The 16,849-nt window shown below is 37.2% G+C and overlaps 2 protein-coding genes across 8 annotated transcripts in view; both read right to left on the reverse strand.

Annotated features, from left to right (window-relative positions):
* LOC141449348 (H(+)/Cl(-) exchange transporter 7-like) overlaps positions 1 to 10,020 on the reverse strand; it is a 122,610-nt gene extending 112,590 nt beyond the window's left edge. For 4 of the 6 annotated variants that reach the window (XM_074118708.1, XM_074118706.1, XM_074118705.1 and 1 more), the window contains exons 1-5: positions 9,844 to 10,019; positions 4,043 to 4,099; positions 3,774 to 3,972; positions 2,345 to 2,463; positions 2,131 to 2,274 (exon numbers count right to left, since the gene is read on the reverse strand). In XM_074118708.1, coding sequence (XP_073974809.1) covers positions 2,131 to 2,274; positions 2,345 to 2,463; positions 3,774 to 3,972; positions 4,043 to 4,099; positions 9,844 to 9,930 — 606 coding nt within the window. In that variant the 5' untranslated portion in view covers positions 9,931 to 10,019. Of the gene's footprint in view, positions 1 to 2,130; positions 2,275 to 2,344; positions 2,464 to 3,773; positions 3,973 to 4,042; positions 4,100 to 9,843 lie in introns of all 6 variants that reach the window. The other 2 variants (XM_074118707.1, XM_074118709.1) reach the window with 2 other exon arrangements.
* A 4,239-nt stretch (positions 10,021 to 14,259) lies between these two features.
* The window catches only part of LOC141449351 (H(+)/Cl(-) exchange transporter 7-like), a 33,192-nt gene continuing 30,602 nt past the window's right edge, over positions 14,260 to 16,849 (reverse strand). Inside the window, exons 16-17 of one of the 2 annotated variants that reach the window (XM_074118719.1) lie at positions 16,184 to 16,264; positions 14,260 to 14,433 (exon numbers count right to left, since the gene is read on the reverse strand). In XM_074118719.1, the coding sequence (XP_073974820.1) occupies positions 14,332 to 14,433; positions 16,184 to 16,264 (183 nt within the window). In that variant the 3' untranslated portion in view covers positions 14,260 to 14,331. The remainder of the gene's footprint in view (positions 14,434 to 16,183; positions 16,265 to 16,849) is intronic. The other variant, XR_012455472.1, reaches the window with a different exon arrangement.

Here is a 16,849-nt window from a genome sequence, read left to right on the forward strand (position 1 = left end):
ACGCAGTTTACAAAAAAGGTAACAAGAAGAACAAGAACAATTTTTGAAAATGCCGTTTTTGCTCATTTTCAGCAACTTTTTTTTTCAAAATCTATTGGATCTAGGTTGTTGCAAAAAAAATTACAAATATAAAGGAGGATTTGCTCTATATTATAAAGAAAATTTGGGAATTTTATCTTTTGTAGAAAAAGAGAAAAAAAATGTCAAAGTTGGGTGTTTTTCAACGTTACGCTTTTTCTTGCAGTTTTTTGACGATCAACCCTTAAACAACTGTCCTACCGACCCATCTGCCAACAATTTCAGTTCGGATCATAGAAACTTCCCAACATATGTAAGTGTTTGTAATTTTATTGTTTATAAACATAAAGTTAGAACAATGAGTTTGATTAACAGAATAGAAATATTTTTTTTAGTATAAGAAGTACACAAAATCATTAAATCATTAGTGATCATCTTCTACTACAGAAACTGTTCAATATTTTTCAGTTTGTTACTGTTTACTTATAAATATTACTTATAGTGACGTAATCATTTCTAAATATTATGAATACATAGCACTCCAGATAAAATGTAGAATATGTTTACTGATTCAGATCACACATGATTATTCATGGTTTATGTTTACACTAATACCCAGAAATCAATAGTTCACCAAAACAAAAGCGGAAGATGATTTATTTAATTTTAACTAAACAAAAACTGAGTGGTGCGCTAATTTTGTCCATGAGTATATTTTAGACATTGACAAATTTATAAAATATATTGACACTTTACATCTACGATATAAGAACAAAAATCATCTTCCTCCTGATTGAATTACTCTGATGGAGTTTATTTATGCGTAAAATAGCACTACTGAATATATCTGTTCCAAAAAGAAATGGTACGGTACAGTATAGAACGGTGTTTCCCAACGTGGGGCCCACGCCCCCCAGGGGGGCAATTCGAAAATGGACTCGACACGACTTTAACCCTTTCGCTCCGGGCCATTTAAATGCAATGCTAGATATCGGTGCCAAATTTAACAAAAAAGCAAATTCTTAAATAATTGCGGTAAATAATTATTAGGTAAAATTCCGTTTGACGAGACCAAAATATCAACTGGGTGATTGGCGTCGTCAAGTAAACTTCGTCCGGGGTTCACCGCGGAGCGTGCAGTCTGCCGCGGGGAACCCCGGACGTTTTAAAAACTCGCTAAACAGCGCAGTTGTTGGCACTTAATTGGCCCATCGCTGCATATCAAATATGCAGTATCAAGAAGAACTCGCAGAATTGCAAAATGATGAGTCAGTTAAAACTTTATTTCATATAAAAGGAGCGATGGATGGCTTTGTGAGGAAACAGAAATCAAATACCTAAATTCAACCAAATGTGCAAGAAAACTATTGCTACCGTTTCCATCTTCAATTTTAGCTGAATGTGGATTTAGTGCTGTAAATGATTTACTGGTAAAAAAAAGAAATCGGCTGGATATAACACAACGTGGAGACTTGAGACTGCAGCTAACCAAATTGGAACCTAACATAAAATCTCTGTGCAGCAAGCATCAAGCGCAAGGATCTCACTAAATTAAAATAATAAATTGATATAGAAAAATCTGTATTAAAATTATTTGGAATTTGAATTTCAGTTCTCCATTATATGTTTTGAAATTTTACTTACTATGTTTTGTTAACAATTTCATAGTGATTTCTTCCTAGAACCTATCATTTATGTTTCTTAAGTGAACGAATCAATTTTTTAATGTTATTAAAAATTATGTATGTTACATAGGGGGGCATAAAAATTTTAGGAAGGTTTAAGGTGGGGCATGACACAAAAAAGGTTGGGAAACACTGGTATAGAAGAATCGAGAGGATAGCAGCGGTATAGGGCTAACCCTACAAGACCCCCCAATATATGTTTGTAATTAAAAAAAAAAGTGTAAATAATAAAAAAAATCATTTAGGATATAAACATTTATAGTCAAGACAAAACTTAAATTATTTTTTCTTAGTAAACCCATTGACTGAAATAGTTCATAATTATTTTATCTGTCAAATTCAGTTCTAATAATTAATTAATTCAAATGAAAGAAAAATCGTAAACAGTAAATACCATTGACATGAAATTGATAAGGTTCATACTTACTTTACCTGCCACAAGACAGCCCATAAGCATAAAAATTGTGCTCATTATTCTGTAAATTAATAGCTTAAAACTAACAGTCCTCGAAAATTGGATGCCATTTAAAAATCCAATTGTCCCTGGCATTCCTGCAGTTTTTGGATCCTTCTGAAATAAGAATTCATTTCTGTAATCTCATACATTAAAATAATAAAATGTTTAAATGTAAACGTCATACCTCTGACATAACAAAGAATAAACTTGAAAGCATTGCTGGTACCGTCGTAAATAGAATCCACTGGGGTATCAGTGGAATTAAAAGCCTCCACTGCGGTGTTGCAAAATATAATTTAAATTCTAAAATATTGAAGTTAAAGAAATAACATTTAAGGAAATAAAAAAGTAATTTATTAGTCACCCTTACATAACCACTATCAACCTGCACACTCCCCCCTCCCCAAAGCCGTAATTCATAGACAAATAGACACTTTTGAAGCACTTACATCAGTTTTCTAGGAATCCAACTAGTAAATAAACATTCGCTCAGATTATTGCTGGTAAGTAAAGTTTGTTTTTTGTAAATGGAAGGTCAGCGCGGGGTGTGATGAGCAAAAATCACAGAGTTTCACTCTAAACGCTAGAGGGCAACAAATTCTTTTTAAATTTAACCGATCTACTTGTACTCTTCTTTTGCAGCTCAGTGAATTCTGATGAATAAAATATTTTCTGTTAAGCGATACTTGAAAATTCACTTTGGTGAATGGTTCTGCACCGCTACATTATACATGTAATCCTACATGTGAAGGGATTAGCTCAGACGTTAGCGCCCGAAGATCAAGGGTCCAATCTAACTACAAGCATTGATCTTCCAACGAGTCCTTGCAGCTCAATTTCCAATGATAGTCATTGTTATCTCAAACGAGACAATTGTGCGGCAGTGTACTAAAAAAATTTCTGAGCGCCATTTACCTCAGTTGTTGACGCGCCTTAAATTTAAAAAATAAAAACTATATATATCTCGAAATTTTCGCCTTGATTTGACGAATCATAGATCTGCGATCTATGATTTTGTGTGATCTCCATCATTCAACTGGAACGAACGTGATGAAAAAAACATGTGTAAGTAAAGGACGAATTTGAAATTCTGAATGGGATTATAACAATTGTTTAACTTGTTTAGAACAAGGCGAGTCGAAAGTTCAAAGTTAAGACGGCAAGTGGGTATGATGGAACTTACTAGAAGCATCCTCAATTGGCCTTTTGCTGCTAGCAGTATACAAAAGATTGGCGCAAGATGTTGCAGGAACCCAGGGAACCAAAAATTGGTAGTAGTGTTTTCTTTCGCGGGATAACACACTATTGCAAGGCCACTAGTCCTCTTTGTAATCTCTTTGAAACAAAATCAGGCTTGGCAATAAGATTTGATTGATTATTTCATATAATGAAGGTGGTTGAATGTGTGTGCACATTGTAATGAATAAGTGTGATCAAAATGTTCTTCATAATTTCTACACTAATTGCAATTCAAGACATTTGCTTCAAGAAATAAGAAAAATAGCACGCTGTTACTTCAAATCTTGCAGTTGTCCACATCTTCTTTTATTTAAATACTCGTATGACAATTAAAATAATCCTACCAACCAATATTGAAGATATTCAAAGGATACGTGATAGTAAAATACCATGTTTGAAATGTATAAATCTGTGCTCAGTAACATTTATGATCATTACACTTAAAGACACGAAAATAGCAACGAAACAAATCGCAATATTTCTCTGAACTGACACCGCTAAATTGAGGGCAATTCCAATTGTTATTTCCTCTTCTTTCGTTAATTCGTCTTGCATCTTATCATAATTTAATGACTGAAATTAATTAAGTGTTAAGCAGATAAGTTGATAATTATGGTTTAATAATCTGTTTAATTAAACCTACCTCAAAAGTAGACACTACTTTTTCATATTTGCTGTCTTCTACTACGACTATTTTGCTCTGTTGAATAAAATTTTAATAATTTATTTCAAATTAAAACATAATTAATTCAAATCCACTCGAACCCGATTAAAGGATTGAACATTTGTATTTTACTTAATTCATATAAAAACATGTTAGTAAACTAATGAAAGATCAGTGTAAAAGTGAGTAGAATGACAAGACCTAGTGGTAATTTCCACTCAGGCGCCCTGAGGAAAGGCCCTGGTGCATCACTTGCCCTCCACTTTCCATAGGTGAAATATTGGATATTTCCGTAACTAGGCAGAATACTGAAAAAACATCAACTCGTTATCCTCAAGTTGCTAAAGGAATCGCTAACTGATCAAATTCTTGAAGATAGATCACCGCAGGGTGATCCATTTAAAACGCACCAATCGCTAATAACTTTCTAGGAAAGCGGAATTTCGAAAAAAAAACACGAAGTAAACTGTTTTTTTTTTGTTTAGTTTTCAAATTTTCCACCCCCATGCTGTTTTCATTTTTGGCGGAGTTACGGCCAAAAACCCGATTGGGGTTTCATAATGTTAAAGAATAAAATTGAAGATATTTAGTCGGCAGCGGCAGCACTGCAATGTATGCGAGAGTGGGGAACCAATGAGAAGGTGACACGGTGGCGTGCCTTAGCTTTGGCTTCTCTTGGTGAAAGAAAAAAAACGTGTCGGTGTGTTGTGAACTGATTTTGTGTAATTTGGTGTTTGAAACAGAGCTTTCCTGTTATATAAAAATATTTACGTATTGTTTAACCATTCTGTGTTTATGTTGTTGCCTTATTTTTCTTCTATTGAGTTTTAGAATCGGACAGATTATTGTCTCTGAGTGGGACCTGGAGATTTATGTATTCAATTGAGTGTTTATAATAAAACTGAGTTAATTAATTTGATTTTTTGAGTATTATTCTTGTATATATATTTTTTTTCCCAGAGGTTAACTTTATCCGGAGTGGGACCAAATCGTAAGTTAACATTATTCAGAAGTGGGATGAACTGAAGGACATTATTTTCTTTCTCTCGTTACCTGTGTGCATTTGTTTTTTTTTTTTTTGTTTAAATAGAACTGTAAGTCATTAGTTAATACTTTTTCTCTTTTTCGTGTGTGCGGTCGTTTTTGGTGTTTATTTGAACTTTGTTTGTTTTCTGTTTACGGTATATGATTAATTGTATTTGTATTTTTTTGTTATTGAAAATTTTGTGAAAATAATGAACATGACGGAATTGTGTGGGCGTTGTGGTGAACCTATTACTGACCAACAAAATGCTATTCTGTGTGATGGCTTTTGTGAGAAGTGGTGGCACGTGAAATGTGATCCGACGCTGTCAGAGGAAGAGTTCAAAATTCTAGGAAGATCTAAAGCGAAGTGGTATTGCCCGAGTTGCAGGGCAGAGAACCAAGGTCATGGTGAGAGAGATTTTTTCTTACGTAAAATTATTGAACAACAGGACTTGATGTTAAAATTAATTGAGCGGCAGACTCCAGAGTATAGGGTTATGCCCGATCTGAACGCAACCATCCCAGAGTTCAATGGTAAGGAGGCGCCACATTTGGCCAAGGATTGGTTAGCCTCATTAGAGAGTGTAGGTGATGTCCATGGGTGGCCTGGGCATTTCAGATTCGCTACAGCTAGGTCCAAGTTGAGTGGAGCTGCAAAATTTTGGTTACTGGGAAATGATATCACGGACTGGAACCAATTTAAAACAAAATTTAAAGAGACCTATGTACATGAAGGAGATAAAATTGGTCGTTGGCACAGAGCGACTTCGCGGATACAAGGAAAGATGGAGCCCACCGCTGATTATTTTCATGAGAAAATTTATTTGTCTAGAGGATTAGGTCTTATTTTCACTGAAGTTAAGGAACTTGTGTTACAGGGGCTGTGGTCTAGAGAGCTAGCCACCCATCTGTTAAGCCAAACTCACACTGATGAAGCAGGGTTACTCACATCAATAATGGAGTATGAACGTCTCAATGCAGGGCGTTTGGCGCGGATTCGCCATATGCAACCTCAGACCACGCAGCGCAGTGAAAAAGGAGGTGAGGAGAAGGTTGGTCAAAAATTCCAGAAGCCAATTGGTGCTCCTAAAAGAAAGGAAGTGCGCTGTTACAAATGTGGAGACTTGGGACATATTTCCCATGACTGCCCAGTAAAAGGTAAGGAACCTGTTTGCTTTAAGTGTAGGAAGCCAGGCCATTTGAAAACCGAGTGCCCTACGACTACGTCAATCTTAGCCCAGTCTGATGGGGCAAAGAGAACAGTACTCAGCTATATGAAACGGGCTATAATTAATGGAAGATATCCTATAGAGGCATTTGTAGATACAGGAAGTAGTGACTGTATCATGAAGGCAAGCACTGCAGTTCAGTCATGTCTCAGAATCGAGACCAGCGAGGTAAGCATTTGGGGTTTTGGTATTAACTCAAAGTCAAAGACAATAGGAAAGGCAAAAACAGATATCGAGATAGATGGAGTGGTGGTGCGAGAGGTGGAAGTGATGATAGTACCGGATGCATGCCAGCCTTATGAATTAATAATTGGAAGAACTTGGCTAGAATCTCCTGGAGTCACTTACAGGAAGGGTAAGGGGACAATTGAGTTCATGCGTACTAACACATTGTTGTTTCAGGATCTTGGCCTAGAGCCACGTAGATCAGGCATAGTACTGGCTGCCGAGAGAGCAGAAATTCCTCCATTCACCTCAATGATGCTCAAGGCACAGCTGGATGGAGTGACGGTAGATGCACCTGTCACGAACCAAGGAGGAGAAACGGAACTTGTGGAAGTTGGCAAAGTCTTGGCGAGAGGCGTTGATCTGGAGAAGATCAAAACGGAACCGGAGGTTATGAAGGTGGAAGAGGACAATGCAAGAACCCCCCTGACAAGTCAGCATGTGAACATCGCTGAAGAATTATCTGACAGAGAGCGTGCGCAATTACTGCTACTGTTGAATGAACACAGAGGGTGCTTTGCGCTCGATCTAAGAGAGCTCGGATTGGCAAATTGTACTGAGATGGATATTATCTCCAAACCTGGAAGTCAGCCTGTGGTGAGCAAGCCTTATAAAGCAGGATGGAAGGAAAGAGAGGAGATCCAGGAAATAGTGGACAACTGGAAACAAAATGGCATTGTAGAGGAAACGAAGTCGCCATATGCTAGCCCAGTACTTCTAGTGAGGAAGAAAACCGGAGAAGGAAGACTGGTGGTGGACTACAGGAAGGTGAACCAGCAGACTGTGAGGCAGACATTTCCAATGCCTCAACTTGATGATTTGCTCACAAGCATGGTAAATTGTAAATTGTTTTGTGTGTTGGATCTTGCTCATGGCTATTTACAGGTACCTCTTAAAACCGAGGCAAGAGAGAAAACGGCGTTCGTGACACCGGACGACAGTGGACAGTTCACTAGGATGGTTTTCGGCTTGATGAATGCTCCGTACGAGTTCACGAGGCTGATGCACACCGTGTTGGGAACGTTGAAGCGAAGAACCGCATTATGTTATATGGATGATGTTTTAGTACCAGCGAGAGATTTTGAAGATATGATAGGTAGGCTGAAACTTGTGCTGGAGGCGATACAGTCCGCAGGCCTAACTCTGAAGCCTTCTAAATGTTACTTTGGGATGTCAAAGGTGAACTATCTAGGCGTACAGCTGTCTGCGGAAGGGATCAAACCTGGAGCCCAGAAGGTGGAAGCTATCTCCAAATACCCGCCGCCGCACAATGTGCATGAAGTTCGACGTTTTATGGGACTGGTCGGATTTTTCCGGCGGTTCATACAAAATTTCGCTAGGGTGACAGAGCCCATCACCCGCCTGACTAGAAAAAGTGAACCATTTGTCTGGGGATGGCAACAGGAGGACGCTTTCCAGGAACTGAAGGAGGTTCTGGTACGGGAACCAATATTAGCTCTATTTGACCCACGGAAGTATACGGAGTTGCACACTGATGCATCTGCGATAGGTCTGGCAGGAATGCTATTGCAAGTGGAGAGAGTCAATGCGACCTTGATTCCTGTTATACAAGCCACAACGAAAACTGAGAGGAATTGGGACCGATGCATGGAGGAGGCGGAGTGCCACCTGAACAACTCAGAGAACGCCACAACTAGACAAACACCTTTCGAGACCTTGATGGGGTTCCGGCCTGTTTTCTTCGACGGAGCCCTTAATGTTTTAACCCATACCAATGACGCCACTGCAAGAGAACCAGTGATCCTGCAAGAAGCAGCGAGGAAGAAAATTGAAATGGAGCACGAGAAGTGGAGAAAGCGGTATAACGAGCATCGTTCGAATGTGAAGTATAAGGTGGGGGATGTCGTGTTCATCCGGAGTCCACCAACGTCGACCGGCGAATCCACCAAGTTACAGCCCAAGTTCAAAGGACCATTAGTAGTGATGCAGTCTCATGGTGATGTATATAGAGTAGCAGCATTGCAAGACAAAAGTGGAAGGACATATGCTACCACTGTACATGTGTCTCTGTTGAAAGGTTTTGGCGGAGCAGGACGGGATGAGGAGAATCCAGAAAGCGACCAAGATTCCGAGAGCGACGGAATTAGCGACAACCCAGAAGACGTACCACCGAGTGATGCTGACGAGGGTGAACATGGAGAGCCTTTTACACCGGTTGAGCAAGGGGCAGAAGTAGGCTCAGAAACGCAAAGCAGACCAGTCAGGAGCAGGAAACGCCCAGTCAAGCTCGCTGACTATCACCTGGATGCCTAAGTGGAGAACCCTGAAGCTAAGGAAGATACGGGATTTGAGGACAAATCCCCGCCAGGATGGCCGAATGTTAAAGAATAAAATTGAAGATATTTAGTCGGCAGCGGCAGCACTGCAATGTATGCGAGAGTGGGGAACCAATGAGAAGGTGACACGGTGGCGTGCCTTAGCTTTGGCTTCTCTTGGTGAAAGAAAAAAAACGTGTCGGTGTGTTGTGAACTGATTTTGTGTAATTTGGTGTTTGAAACAGAGCTTTCCTGTTATATAAAAATATTTACGTATTGTTTAACCATTCTGTGTTTATGTTGTTGCCTTATTTTTCTTCTATTGAGTTTTAGAATCGGACAGATTATTGTCTCTGAGTGGGACCTGGAGATTTATGTATTCAATTGAGTGTTTATAATAAAACTGAGTTAATTAATTTGATTTTTTGAGTATTATTCTTGTATATATATTTTTTTCCCCAGAGGTTAACTTTATCCGGAGTGGGACCAAATCGTAAGTTAACAATAAGGACCACTGGTTTTGACAATGATTGTGAAAACTACATAAAAAACTGAAAAATGACGTTAACCTCGTTTCGATATCCCTAATCTATCGACGTATCGTCGTTCAAATAATTATGACTGTGAATTAAAATAATGTACGGACGAGCAGACTGAAAGACGTTTGTTGTATTATGGAGAGATTAAAAGAGATTGAATTGTGTAAGAATAATTCAATGAACAACGAGAACTGGATGCGTAGAGATTGTCGACAGTAAAAAGAACGTATCATTCTTGATTTTTAGCGAGAGCAGTGTATCTGAGAAATTTACTGCCTCTAATAGCAGGAGGGTGCAACAAAATAATGAGGCCGTTTTCCTTCAACATTTACTATCTTTCTTTGAGCCTTCCTTCTTGTTTAATACCATGGTCCGCCACTGATCGCAGGAGTGAGATTCTAGCGTTTTGAGTTACACATTTTAAATTCTGATTTTCTGTCAGACACATAATGAATATGTAACAGTAAAATATGTTACCAACTTACCTCTCTTGATCTGTGTGAAGAATATCTTTTAAAACATGGTGAAATTTGGGGAATTGGAAACGGGCAAAACCGGGTAAATCGATGCATATTGGAAAACTTTTTAAAAACAAAAGTGGGCAAATACTTATCTCGTATCGAGCTTGAATGATATAAATTTCTTGTTTACACATATTGAGTTAATTTCATCATATGGTTGTGAGGAATAGTTAAATTTATTGCAATTTATTTGCAGTAATCGGTCAGTAAAAATAAAATTCATTACCGTATTTTATTTAAGGCCCATCAACATCTGAGGACGTTGGCGTCTGGAGGTCTCTAAATACGTATTTTCTGGTTTATAGATGCAATCGCTAGAAATGAGAGTGGAGGTTGCCAAAAAAAAGTGCTAATGAATAATAATTATTAATAAATAAAATACAATTGAAATTATATTAACCCAAGAAAAGAGAAAAACACAGATTATGATTATTCTCTTAATGAAACAAAGCAGCGCAGCACAAACAGTAGGTGATATCATAGTCAATGCAGTAGCTCGTTGCAATTGGCGGAATTACGGCCAAAAACCAGATTGGAGTTTCATAAGGACCACTGGTTTTGACAATGATTATGAAACTACATAAAAAACTGTGAAAAATGGCGGTGACACCGTTTCGATATCCCTATAATATTTGTCGAGATATTTAAGATCAAAGTTACAACTTTATCTTTTCGTGAACGGTTTTCAATATTAATTTTCCACCACAAATACACGTTTTGGGAGGTCTTCTGACTGTAAAAAATGTGACGCAAAGAAGAAAAATTATAATTGAAGATTTTAAAAAATGTAGTGTAATGTAATGGTTATGGGTGAGTCAGAATAAATTTGTTTTATCATCAAATAAAAGCAACCATCACATCATTTTAATGCACCCAAATCGAATCCCACGTATGCAGTCATTCATAATACTTAATGTAGTCATACGCGGGATTTGAACTGGGGATCTCTCACTTACAAAGCCACGCTCTTGACCACTAGACAACATCCACCCCTCCCTGGCAAGATATTCTTACAGTAATCATAGGTCAAGAAGTCTTGCAAACTGGGTGCAAATGATGTAATTATTTATTTGATGATAAAACAAATTTATCCTGATTCACCCAAAATCATTACATTACACTACATGTTATAAAATCTTCAATTATTATTATTTTTTTACTTTGCGTCACCAATAACATTTTTTGCAATCAGAGAAACTCCCAAAACGTGTATTTCTGGTGGAAAATTAATAACGAAAATTGTTCACGAATAGATAAAATTGTAACTTTGATTTTAAACATCTCGATTAATATTAGGGATATCGAAACGGGATTAACGTCATTTTTCACAATTTTTTTATGTAGTTTTCATAATCATTGTCAGAACCAGTGGTCCTTATGAAACACCAATCGAGTTTTTGGCCGTAACTCCGCCAAAAATGAAGATACAGCATGGGGGACGGAAAATTTGAAAACTAAACAAAAAAAAAAACAGGTTTTTTCGAAATTCCGCTTTCCTAGAAAGTTATTAGCAATTGGTGCGTTTTAAATGGATCACCCTGCATATACATAGCCAAAGTAGATTAACGAAATAAATAAAGCAATGGCAATGTCTGTATGAGAGCACTGCTTACATATAAATTAAAAAATAAAAAGTACATATTCAATAAAATAAATAAAGTAAATTAATATAAAATTAAAATTATTAAAATAAAGTAAATTAATAATTTCCTTTCCTGTCCACTGAGAAATAAGGTTCAATTTTATATTAAATCTAATTCAATCAAACGCGAAATAGAGGGGGAAAAACAAAATGAACTGAATTACATATTAGAAATCTAGGAGTACCTTGCCTTCCATGCATGGCGAGCGTAACGGATAATTGGGCGAGGATCTGACTGGCCAGTTAAAGAAGAAATAATATCCGCTCTGGAGAGTGTACTTTTACGAAAATAAAGAAGGCGGAATTCTATTAACAGAGAGCACTGTCCAAGAAAGTGAAACATCTCCTCTCGCGTACCACAGTTACACAGAGAACACTTTTCTGAATCAGGGTCTCTGTCTATCCAAGGCCTATAATTTAAGAAGTTCTCCTCTTAGTTTAAGAAACCAACGCAATTCCAGGAATGTTAAACTGTCAGAAAACTCTGCCGTGGTACTTTGCTGTATTCAGCGATTAAGTAGCTGTACGGGACAAAACGCTCCGACTGAACCGCACGGTTTACACAATCCTCCAGATGAGACTGCTTAATACTTCTGAACAACAAATCAAACTGATGGGCCAACTGCGCAAGGAAACCAAACAGCCTTCAAATCTGAGGTAATTTGTTTGAAAGAGAGTGAGCCAATGCTCTGTACCAATAGGTTTTCTTTTCAATTAAGACTGTGACAGTTGTTATGTAGGCCAGACAAGTATCTTAAGGCAAGGTTGTACCAGCACCAATATGATTGTAAGACGAAAAACGACGACAATTCCACCGCCATACTTTTATACACCACATTGACAACAAACAATTTGATTTATTTATCATGCTCTATTTTTCATTTTACTGATGAAGAATTCAAAAATTTCTTGACTGTGATCTTATATTAATTTAATTCCAAGCGGATTTCTAACAATATCCGGCTTATTGAAGATAAAGTATTTACATTAATTTCGCATTATATTTTTTTGTTATTGCAATTATCAGTTTTCGTTAGTTATGACGTCAACTGTACTGGCTTTGTTGTTTCTTAAAATAATTAAACAGATTGTGATAATAAAAATGCACTTTAATGTTGAATACGTTGTAATTGGGCAACAACTTCTTGATTTCTGTTCACAATTAGCTTCCACGACATACAGAATCCATCATGGCACCCACTAGTTACGAGTCTCCCGGTCTTCTCTTTTCAATTAGATTAGTAATTCTCTCGGACATCTGGGCAAACTATGTAAGAGTTTTTACCCGCGAACTCTAATCTACTCAAGCGCTAAGAACTGATTATGTGACCTGTTTCCTTTTCCCTGACAAAATTCACGAAATATCCTTTGCCAGACCAATGCGAGGCGTGTTAGCTATGCCTGAAGTGGCCTATCAGAAGGTACATATACGTAAACTTAATAACCGCTCAACTTTGAAGGAATAATAGCCATCAAAAAGCTCATTAAACTAAATCTGCTCTAGCCTGGGGTTTTCAACCCCCACTCATGCAACATGGCAGCCATTGATTGATGCCTATATTTAAATGAGATTTTTCAAATACCAAAAAAGTGAGGTTCCCATTAAAGTTCCTCAGGATTCCTCCCAGTCCAAGCGTTCTCATCGTCTTATTCTTATTTATTACCTAGACTAGAAAGAATATATGTATAACCAATCTTCGTCCATAGTTACACGCAGTCTTGTAACCTGGAGCAGACTTCATAAGCCTTGATAGTCTGTAAGGTTGTCTGCCTGAGCGAGAAGATAGCCCTCTGGAATTAAACCTTCCTCTTCTGATTTCAATCTCTCTAAAAGACAGCTAGCCTTCTTGGATGTGACAGAATATTCGCTGTTACTCCTTATTTTGTCTTGGCCACCATTGTGTATGCACAGAATGTTGTTAAGTTCCTCTGTTCAGAATTTTGAAAAACATAACAAACCGTATTTAGAAGCAAATATCGAAGAACTGATCTAAAATAGGATCCTAAATATCTATTGGCATTAAGAGTTTCCACCTTCAGCAGCCAAGCGTGTTGCTGTCGGCGCAGTGGATGTATTAGAATACATTGGATGTAGCAAATGAGTGGTGGTAAATTTACAAGAACCTCCAAGGATGTTGAGCGTGTTCTCCCCGTCACCCTCAGGAAGCAAACCTTTGTGCCATATATGCTCTGACCACATCCACTGTCTTCGTTTACCATTGTCCTACTGAACATCATGGGAAGAACCCACTGTCTTCGTTTATCATTGTCCTACTGAACATCATTGAAAGAACCATACTAGTAAAGATCTTCAAGTAGGAGTTGCCGAGATCGGGATCTTAAACAAGAGACGAAACGACACCGTATTATTGGGATAGAAAGATGTACGGATTTATGAACTAAAGTTTAACGTACAAATATTGACACATCGTGAAAGAAGAATAGCGACCTTGCAAAACAAGTAGGAGTGAAAATATAATAATTGCAGGAAAGATAAATAGGTTCCACTGGGCACTAACATCGTGAGGGATGTCACGCGGATCGAAAAAGCTTTAAAAAAGAGAAAAACCGCATGGAAGGTCTCAACCAGGATGGCTCCAGATTGTGGAGAATAATTTGAAGCAGATAAGCAGCAGATTGTGGCAAAACAAAGCTTGAAAGGAAGATTGCCGGGCACTCTCCTCCATCATGCCAATGTCTACATACTTTTACTCTTTACTTCTACTTATTTTATACACTTTTTTATATTATTTTAATAATATATATTTATTTGTTCCTAAATATCTTCTAACATAATGGCTGCCCTTTCTTCACAAATGCTCCACAAATGGAACAACTTTAGATTCAACTGTACAACATGTCATATCACATTTATGTACAGCCATGTCTTTTCTTGTTATTACGCCAACAACCTATGAAATAATTAGAAATACTTTATCAAATTCGCACATGCGCAGATTTTTAATTTAAAATAATTGACCCGGTAAGAATGAAAGTGGCGTAAGTCCCTTTTTTATTGAAATCAAGGTAACGACAGCTTTATATTCTACAACAACTGTTTTGTTTAGAGTGACAATGCAGTAAGTTCTTAGTGCACTTATTGGCCATCAGGAGAAGCACAGAGTTTTAGTGCTTAATCAAAAGCTCAAACTGTTGAGAATGACAGTGGCGTAAGTCCACCAGATTGTTTCTTTATGACTGTTTTCTTGGTGAAGTTTATTGTCGTGTGGTGTTAATTAGTAAATTGTTATATGGTTTTAGTTAACTAAAAATTAAAAATAAGTCTTAGTGTTTGTGTTATTAGTTAAATTTTAATTTGGATTTTTTTTTTTTTTTTACTTTATTTACTTTAACAACTGCAGTATATTTCTGCAATAAGTGAAGCTGATACGTACATACATGAAAATAGATAAGTACATGAATAGCAAGAGGGGAGAATTCACCCATTCCCAAAGAAAACTCCCAAAGAGGAGTTCACTATTGTGCACTGGCACTTACTTCATTTAGAAGATCGCGTGGCCACCTGCACTTCAGCCGTCTTGGAGTATTTCCAGGCAATGCATTAAGTTGGGATACTAGTGGATTAGGATGTGAGATGATTGTTGTGTGGAATATAACGGGATCTTACAGCTTCTGAAACATAGGGAACAAGGAAATCTCGGTGCAAGGTAGAGTTAGAGACATGATATTTGCGATTCGACGGAGTGTTTTTGACTGGAAGGATTGGGTTCTGTAGATATTGGAAGCTTTGGCTGAGCCCCAACGTTCCATTCCGTAAGTCCAGACAGGTTTCAGTATCATAGTGTAGATAAGTAATTTATTCTGTAGTGAGAGTTTACATCGCTTGTCGAGAAGTCTAGAGAGAAGTTTGAATCATCTGTTCAGTTTATTGGGAGAGAGATGACTGTTGATTGAAGAGAATTGGTAGGATTAGTTGGGATCAGATTGTGTTGAAGAGTTTTTTATTAGAATTGCAATGCCTTAAAATGAGTCTCAGTGATGAGTCTTCTGTGTTTTGAAGCATTGGTTTATGAAATAAAACCCTTAAAATTGGTTTTAAATGCCGTTTTGTTTAACCTTGCGCCAGATATGCTGAGAATGACAACTCGTAGTAAGTCACATTTTTGCATTTTCTAAAATAATTTAAAATCCCATTACATTCTAATATGCAACAAAAAATTTGATTTTATGTTAAAATAATAAAAACAAAAGTAATAAAGCTATTTTTATTATCTGCATTTTTTTACAGAGCAAAACACAAAACTCATTTTAACACAAAACTGCTCAAAATGGACTTACGCCACTTTCATTCTCACCGGGTCAATTGAAGAATTTAAGGCCAATATGATCTCATATTTAAGATAAACTATTTCTACTGAAACATTTTTTTTATTAGGTAATTACTTGACTTTTTGGCCACCTTTTACTTAAAACCTAATTGATTTGTGAGTTGTGAAAAAGTTACTCTTATAAAAAAGGTTATTTTAAAAAAGTATTCACTTTATTTTAAGGAAAATTTGGGAATATAATCTTTTACACAAAAAAGAGGATTAATTGCCAAAGTTTAGGGTTTTTTAAAAAGAACGCTTTTTTGGGGAATTTTGATAATTAACTACCGGACAGTTTTAGTAGTTATCATAGTAATCCAAGTTATGGACCTACCTCATTTGAAGTATTTACTGCCACAATGTGTCTCAATCCCAATGCGGCCATTAGAGTGTAGGCAGAAGTGAATGATCCCCGCTGAAAATATTGAAATTTCTGTTTTGGTCATTGAACACCTTTGTCGCTCACTTAACTGTTTTATACCTAATTATTAAAATAACTTAATGCGCTTATACCTTTTCTAGTTAAACACCAAACTAATAGGCTCCAGGCAAAAAAAAAAAATTAAAACTAGAATTGCCAGGGAAGGGATTAGCTAAGTGGTTAACAATGCTGGATACCCGTGCGGAGATCCCGGGTTCGAATCCCCAGCTACCGAGCTTTCTCTTCTAAGCTAAGAGAAGCTAAGAGCTGGGAGCTTCTTACAGCTAACAGGCTTCTTACAATCGGTAAACAGAGAACACCGTCCGGAGAACGGTAGTGCACTGAAAAAAGCTCCGTGCGCCAATTAAACTTACAAAACTTACACAAACTCTAAGTGGCTCTTAGACTCAGCATCCCTATTTTAGGAATTGAGGCTAACCTTGCCAGTAATCGAATCAGTGACTCAGCTATCGAACGATTAAAATTTTTGAAAAGTAAGGCCAATATCTTGGGCGACTAAATAATGCAGTATTTCTAGTGCACTGCCAACAAAGTTTCTTTCGATGCAAACAGCACAAT

Source organism: Rhodnius prolixus, unplaced genomic scaffold (assembly GCF_049639745.1).
Source record: "Rhodnius prolixus isolate KJV_2025 unplaced genomic scaffold, Rpr scaffold_2, whole genome shotgun sequence".
Lineage (NCBI taxonomy): Eukaryota > Metazoa > Arthropoda > Insecta > Hemiptera > Reduviidae > Rhodnius > Rhodnius prolixus.